Raw genomic sequence first — 7,780 nt, 5'->3', positions numbered from 1 at the left:
CACAAACATCACGCTCCGTCATGGATGTGTGGATCCACGGTGGAAGAGAAAATGAGCCGCTAGATTTAAACTGTTTTCTTAATGGACCCAGAGGGAGAAGAATTCAAAGCACGACTCCAGTAAAAATGCACAAATATTCTGAGAAACAAAACTATGATTTCAATTTTCAGTTGAATAATAAACACAAATCTTGCAGCGCCGGCAGATTTATTTCATGTTTTTAAAGAAAATAAATTGAATGACTTCACCTTCCGCCACAGCAGAGGAGCTCTGTTGGATTTAAAGGCCACGCTGTCCATAACTTGGCTGAGTCTTCGGTGTGTACTCGGAGTTGGGATTTAGGTTGCTGGGGGATTTCAGGGATGTTGGTAGGTCAGTGGATTAGCTTGTAACAGATCTGTAGGAGGGCTGGTGGAAGACACACACAGGATGTGTTGGCTTATGTACGGAGGTGGTTTAGTCCTTCAGACAAACATGGCGACGCCTCCTCTGCTCAGTGAGTAACGACAGAAGCTTAAATCTAACGTTCTTGTACCTTTTCCCACTAAAAGCCTGTTTTCTTCTTCTTCTTCTCTCCAGGTGTGAACGACGATGACTCCCGTCCTCGCTGCTTGAACATGCTGCTTGGGTAGCGAAGCCGACAGAGAGGACCGTGTACCCTCTTACACTCTACACACACACACACACACACACACACACACACACACACACACACACTCTCACACAGAGTCGGCCCAATTCAAGCACAACCATGCTGATCAAGGAGTATCGTATCCCCATGCCGATGAGCGTGGAGGAGTACCGCATCGCTCAGCTCTACATGATCCAGGTGAGTGTTGTTTTCCCTCCGGATTGCTTCATCATCACACCGCACAAACTGACATGACTCTTTATGTCCCAAAGTTTAAAGTTTGCTATCCTCAGGATGACTGAAATAACTGCGTCCCCACAGTTTTAAACTTGAAATGTCGGCCAGTAGTTCACTAAGTTATTGCTCCATGTTTTTCTAAGATATACATCATTTTTATTTGATCTTATTTTTCTTTCATTCTTCGTCAGGACGAATGATAAATTAAATCTCAAATCAAATGTCTGGCCCGGGGGGAGGACTGTGTGAGGAGCTGTTTGCTGCTGATTTAATGTCTGTGTGTTAATTATTAAATATGGGAGATTTGTTGTGACTGTAAAGCAGCGATAATCAGCTGTTTGTTTGCTTTGATGAGCTTTGTGAGGAAGACATTAATACACTTTGAAAAGCATCACATATTAATAATGAGAAAGATTTTTTTTTCTGATCCGGGGCGTGTGCGAACATGAGTCTGGAGTTCAGGTTTGTGTGTGGAGGTGGGGGAGGAGGGGGAGGAGGGGGAGGAGGGGGGAGGTCAGGAGTTTAAGGTGTCATCGTGTCACACTGCACCAGAGCACAGGCTCTGAAGATCGTGGTTAAAGGGTCACAGGGCCAGTGTTGTTCTGCAGAGCAGATGGTGCTCCATATGCCCGTGGATTGTGTTTCATTTAATAATTTTACTGAAATACGCGCATGTACACACACGCACACACGCACACACACACACACACTGGATTGTGGGTCATGCTTTGGAACCTGTGCTGAGACCAGTAAAATCAGCAGAGTCAGGATTTCTCGCACAACTTCAACGCCACCTGTTCCCGTCGTGCATGGAGAGGGCAACAGCAACAGCAACAACAACAGCAGCAACAACAACAGCAACAGCAACAACAACAACAGCAGCAAATTGTATATTATATATATATTATTATATCCTAAGCTGAAGAACCTCAAACTTCTGAAACCAAATCTACTCAGTAAAAATCTTCAGCTTTGTTAATGAACATTATTACACACACACACACACACACACACACACACACACACACACACACACACACACATACACACACACCCTCTGCTGGATCCCTCCCTTCCGCTCGGCGTCACATCCTAGAGCCAGGTTGCCACGGTAACTGGTGACATCAGCTGCAGCGTGTCTGTAGCTGCCATCGTATGTTAGCGATATGGACGAGAGAGAGATTGAAAGAAAGGGAGGGAGAGAGGGAGAGAGAGTGGACGTGATGGTGCGGTCGGCGTTACCATGACAACATTATGTCTCAGCCTCAGTACCGGATGCAGTTTAGGTTATATCATATGCATCGCTCGTGTACAGGAGGTGGACACAGTTACATGAGTGTGTGTTAAACACGTCTCGGTGACCGAGCTCCTTCTCTCTCTGTGGTCGGTTATTAGACCGTGATTATCAAACAGGAGGCCGGAGGGGGGCGGGAGGCCGGAGGGGGGGGGGGGGCAAAAACCAAAACTGTCAGCCTGTTAGAGGCAGTAGAGGGAAAGTCAGAGGATCACCAGAGTTATTAGGATATATCCTCTCAGGACCATGACCATGCTGTTGTTGTTGTTGTTGTTTTTGTTGCTGTTGTTGTTGTTGTGTGTTCTCATCTTTTTTATTTAATTTAAGCAGTGACCTGACACGTTGAAACATGAGTGTTGTCAAACCACAGCTGAATGATGGCAGAGCAGCTGATGGAGGCCCACGCTGTGTGAAACCTCTGGTCGGCCGGTGATAACGTTTGATGCATGAGGTTCCTCCTGTGGCTCCGGCAGAAACGTGCGTGGAACCGGAGGAGGGGAGTCGTGCGCCGCGGGTTTATGCTAACCTTGTGGTGTCACATAAATTATTCAGGGACGGCTCAGCCCGGCAGAAACGAGACCCTCAGCAAAGCCAGACCCATTATAATTCCACAGACGTGGTCCTCAGAGCGTCGGCTCAACCTGGTCGCACTTCTCAAATTGGACATGGACGCTGTTTTCTTTCTCTTCTTCTTCTCATCTTTCGTTCTCTGGCAGCGGTTGAAACCCTCCTCTCTCTTTGTCCATCTGTTTAAGGCTTTTTAAAACGTTTCTTTACTCTTTTTTTTATTCGTGTTTCCTGCTCTTGAACGTTCTTTTGTTCTTGTATCAGACTGAAAAAGAACCTCTCCAGGCTCTGCAGCCTGATTCGGACTCATCTGGTCTTCAGCCTCTCAGCTTTGTTCACATCCCATTCAAGGACTTTGGGACTTTGATAACTGTATTTTACTAATAATCTCATGTGAAGTTTCCTTCAAAAATTTTTCTTCAAAAATATTGAAAGAAATGAGAGGATTTCCTGCTCTTTCTTTTGTAGTACTGGGACTTTTGGACAAACGAAACAAAACATCAGAGGATTTCACGCTGACTCTCACACTTTTACAGGTTCAGGTGAACCTAAAACACAGATTTGGTTCTGATGGTTTCCTTCCTTAGATCCAAAAAGAGGTTGACGTGATGAATCAGGACGTAAGGACGAAGAACAGCGGCGAACAGGAGCTGCTGCTGCTGTGGCTGCAGCCGACGAGTCTTGTTGTCTTCTTGTCAGAAATTGTGTGTGTGTGTGTGTGTGTGTGCCTCCACAGCAGACGCAGCATCCTTGGCTTAGAAAAGCTTCCTCTTCTGTAGCGCAGGACAGTTGTTTGTGAGTAAAGCGCTGAAGGCAGCAGAGGAACTGAAGGTTATTTCACAACCTCGTCAAAGTTCCCGGGGTAACTCTGTGCTCTGGGCTCGAAGACGTGTGTTATTAATACAGATCTTCTCCCGTGTGCTGCAGCAGAAGGGACGCAGACATGAGGAGGGTAATTTAAGGCCCTTAGCTCCTCACCTAAATTACATTACCTGCTAGATTACAGCAATTTTCCAGCTGTTTGCCTCCTCTGACCTTCATTACTGATATCACCTCCCTGAAGTCTTCAGGAGAGAGAGCTCCGTGTTCAATCTGAGCTCTCGTTCTTGACCCCGACCACCCCGCTCTTACTGTTCATAATGATCCCGATGATTTGTATTCACGGTGCTGTTCCTTCGACCCGCAGCGCGTTACAGCGGAAGGCGTAAAGCAGCTTTTCAATCATCGCTTTGAAACCAGAGTACAGTATCCACAGCGTGGTCACCTGCCTGCGTTCACGCTGACTCAGCAGCTCATTGGCTGATTGATATTTCGAGCACCTGTGTTTATCATGGGTGAGAGTTTGAGCTTCTTGTGTACAGCTGAGGGCTGTAGATGGTTACAGTCTAAATACAGAGCCTCTTAAAGAGATGTAGTGTGTTTATAAACTGATGCTGTAATCCCAGACTCCCTCTGTGGAGCAATAGGCTTAATACACACCCCCGTCTTACAGGATCTGTGGGGTTGAACCATCTGCTGCCTTTTATTAAAGGATGTTACGTGCTGGGCACAAAGGGAAGTCAGTGAATCTGTCTCATTAACAGTAAAAATTAAAACACTTGCCAGAGTTTGGACTTTTTAAGGAGAGAAGAGAAAAATGAGCTGTGGATGAATTAGGACGATTTGAAAGAAGAAAACATAAAGAGTATAAATAGATGCGACTTAAAGAAGAGAAAGAAGCGCAGTCAGCTTTTTTTTCCTCCCGGCTCATCACTTCGCCTCTGCTGCATCGTCCGCTCGGCTCAGTGATGGAGGTGGATTTCACAAGGTTCACCTGAAAGAGAGACAGGAGCGCTGTGTCAGGGAGGCAACGGTTTAATTGGAAGGAGTTATAGGAAGGAAAGGAGGATGGGAGGATGAGTGTCAGGGGACCAGGGCTCAGTTTGGACGAGGCTGGGTGGACACGCTGCTGACATTTGTTGTTTTTGCACTAAAATACATTCAATAAAATCCCCCCCTCACTTTGACCGTTTATTTTAAACGTCGTCTTCTGTCCTGTCATCTTTCTGCCGCCTCGCAGAAAAAGAGCAGAGAGGAGAGCTGTGGCGAGGGCAGCGGGGTGGAGATCCTGGAGAACAAGCCTTACGAGGACGGCCCCGGAGGCTCGGGTCAGTACACACACAAGGTCTATCACATCGGGAAACACATCCCGTCCTGGTTCTGTGCCATCCTGCCTCAGGCTGCGCTTCGAGTGGAGGAGGAGTCCTGGAACGCCTACCCCTACACACGGACCCGGTGAGACGATGATGATGAAGATGAAAATCCTTCATTTCTGCTCCTTCTCACAAACTTAAGGTGGTTTTAAGGTGGTCTGTTAAGTTAAGAGTGGATCCTGGATAACTGCAGCACAGAAACAGAGCTGAGCATGCCTCTGGTTTCTGTCTGAGAACAACAATAAGAATAAAAAAAATGATAATAACACATTATCTCTGACACTGAATGACACTGAACTCACTTGAAAACTTAACTTGGCTATAGATCATTCTGGACATTGATCACCTCGTTGTTTAGTTAGAGACTCGTGGCTGATTTTGTTTTTTTTTAGCTTCTACTGTCCATTTCAACTTCTCAATAACTGTCTCTCTTGTTCCTCAGGTATACGTGTCCCTTCGTAGAAAAGTTCTCCATAGACATTGAGACGTATTATAAACCAGATACTGGAAATCAAGGGGATGTCTTCAATATGTCCTCCGCTGAAAAGAGACAGAGGACTGTAGGTGAGTAGATCATCATGCACAGAGGACACTGTCCCGTCGTCGTCTCTTCATAAACGGGATCAGACATCCAGTGTACACAGTGTTATATTTGCAGTGCAAACGCAGACAGTGTGAAGCAGAGGGACACAGACTGTGGAGTGTAAGAGCCTGTGCTCAGCCTCTGAATGCTAAATTTCACTGGGGTGCAGAAAAAAAATGTGCTGTCTGACTTTCCCTGCAGGGAGGGATTACGTAACACACACACACACACACACACCCACACCCACACCCACACCCACACCCACACACACACCCACACACACCTCTGTTCACTGTGGACGTCGTGACATCTGTCCCGCTCGTACCTGCTGCTCACATCTGCTTCAGTTTTGCGTTTGTGTGGTTCACAGTGATTCTGTGTCTCTCCTCGCAGACCCCATAGACATCGTGAAGGACTACATCGCCCCTCACGAGTACCTGGTGGAAGAAGACCCGAAGCTGTATCAGTCCGTCAAGACCAAACGGGGGCCGCTGTCAGAGGACTGGATCGAGGAGATCAACCAGAATCCGGGTCAGAACCCCGTCATGTGTGCCTACAAGCTCTGCAAAGTGGAGTTCAGATACTGGGGCATGCAGTCCAAGATCGAGCGCTTCATACATGACGTGGGTAGGTATGGTCGTGTGTGTGTGTCTGTGTGTGTGTGTGTATGTATGTGTATGTGTATGTGTGTGTGTGTGTTTAAAAAGACTGAAAATTCCTGAAAAATCAGGAACAACCTTGAAAAGTTAGGCATGACCCTGAAAAAGCCACGGAAAGTTTATTTGTACAACACGTTTCATACACAAAAACAATTCAAATATGTTCAACACATTAAAAACACATTAAAACGTTAAAAACACAAAAACACAACCGTCTCTCTGTAATGACTAACAGCTGATTGATGAAAAGCCTGTGGTACGGAGCAGGGACAGACAAGCGGGAGATACTGAAAAAGAAATGAAGCAGGTGAGTGCGAGGAGAAGTCAGAGGACAGGTGACGAATAAATAAAATGCTGAAGATACCTGCAGAAGAAAGCGTCTGAGCGGCAGGAGCAGAGGGGAGCGTCTGGTTCCCTGAGATAACAGAGCACACGGGATTAATTTCCTGCCAGTGTTTTTCTGTTTCTGTTTCACTGCTGTGATCTGACACTGTTCAAACTCTCTCTCAGGCCTCAGCTCGCTCCCTCACAGCTTTTACTTCCAGACTAATGAAGCAGCAGCTGCTCTGTCTTCATGGCGTTTTTCACTCCGTGCTCTAATCAACAGATCTCCAACTAAGAAGCGCGTTTTGTTCCCTCTGCATCCACTGCCACTCCACCACCAAACTGTTTTCATGCGTCTGATTCGTGAACATGGTCGCAGATCAGCTCTGACTCTAACTCTGAGTCTGAGTCTGAAGGGTGTCATCTATCCATCAGTTTCCACTTTCACGCTTAATTTCATAACATGTTAGTGGCTCTTTTCACAGGATATTAATATAATAGCTTCCTCTGTTTGTTCTAATTTTGGCTTTTATTGCCAGGTTGGTGTTTTAATCATGATCTGCTTGACGGGTTTTATGGTTTTATAACCAGCTGGTCCGTGTTTAGTTCATTAACAGTAATACACTGATAGAAAAAATCAGATGCATTCAGCTCTGAATGATTTCTGGTCCCTCTGACACATCTGTCACGTGAGAACTTTTAACTCGATAATCAGCATGAAGTCACATGGACTGTGAAGACACTCAGCAGGTTTGTTATCTGGTGTTTGGTAAAAAAAAAAAAAAAAAAAGGATGTAAACAGAGCAGGAAAAGCAGCTGTGATGTGGGTGTGTGTGAATATAGGTGAGAAACACTCTCAGATCGTTCGTTGTGTCCTAATTCCAAACTGCAAACTGATTCTAGCAGGTTTGTAGTTTATACTGCGGCGTGTTCACACAAAATATAATCACACTGCACATAACGCAAACTAAATACGCTAAATACGGATTCTCAGATGAATTGTGGTGGTGAAACAGCGTCTTCATCTCCGATCGAACGACTCAGATTCAGATCTAAATCTAATTATTGCCGTGTGCTCACAGCAGTAGGAAAGAAAAACTCACTGGGCGTTTTCTGTCTCTGGTTTCATCTCTCGGGCCACACAGATCCTGGTCTTAGCCTCTGATGGATGGAGCCTGTCGGGTCTGTATGTGGCCTGACAGGAAGCTCTGCAGACACTTATCAGGGCTGCAAAACCGCACACTGCTAAATGCTGCTCTGCATGTACAGATTTGAATTTACAGGCGACAGTGT

The 7,780-nt window shown here is 46.0% G+C and overlaps 1 protein-coding gene across 2 annotated transcripts in view; it reads left to right on the top strand.

The window, feature by feature from the left end:
• Window positions 1-601: 601 nt before the first annotated feature.
• Window positions 602-7,780, top strand: part of LOC121195311 (membrane-associated phosphatidylinositol transfer protein 2-like) — a 24,311-nt gene continuing 17,132 nt past the window's right edge. For both annotated transcript variants that reach the window (XM_041058712.1, XM_041058711.1), the window contains exons 1-4: window positions 602-829; window positions 4,789-5,003; window positions 5,364-5,485; window positions 5,898-6,131. In XM_041058712.1, the coding sequence (XP_040914646.1) occupies window positions 752-829; window positions 4,789-5,003; window positions 5,364-5,485; window positions 5,898-6,131 (649 nt within the window). In that variant the 5' untranslated portion in view covers window positions 602-751. The remainder of the gene's footprint in view (window positions 830-4,788; window positions 5,004-5,363; window positions 5,486-5,897; window positions 6,132-7,780) is intronic.

The sequence above is a fragment of the Toxotes jaculatrix genome, chromosome 16, assembly GCF_017976425.1.
Source record: "Toxotes jaculatrix isolate fToxJac2 chromosome 16, fToxJac2.pri, whole genome shotgun sequence".
In the NCBI taxonomy this organism is placed as follows: Eukaryota; Metazoa; Chordata; class Actinopteri; family Toxotidae; genus Toxotes; species Toxotes jaculatrix.
This window is presented reverse-complemented; position numbering and strand designations above follow the sequence as displayed.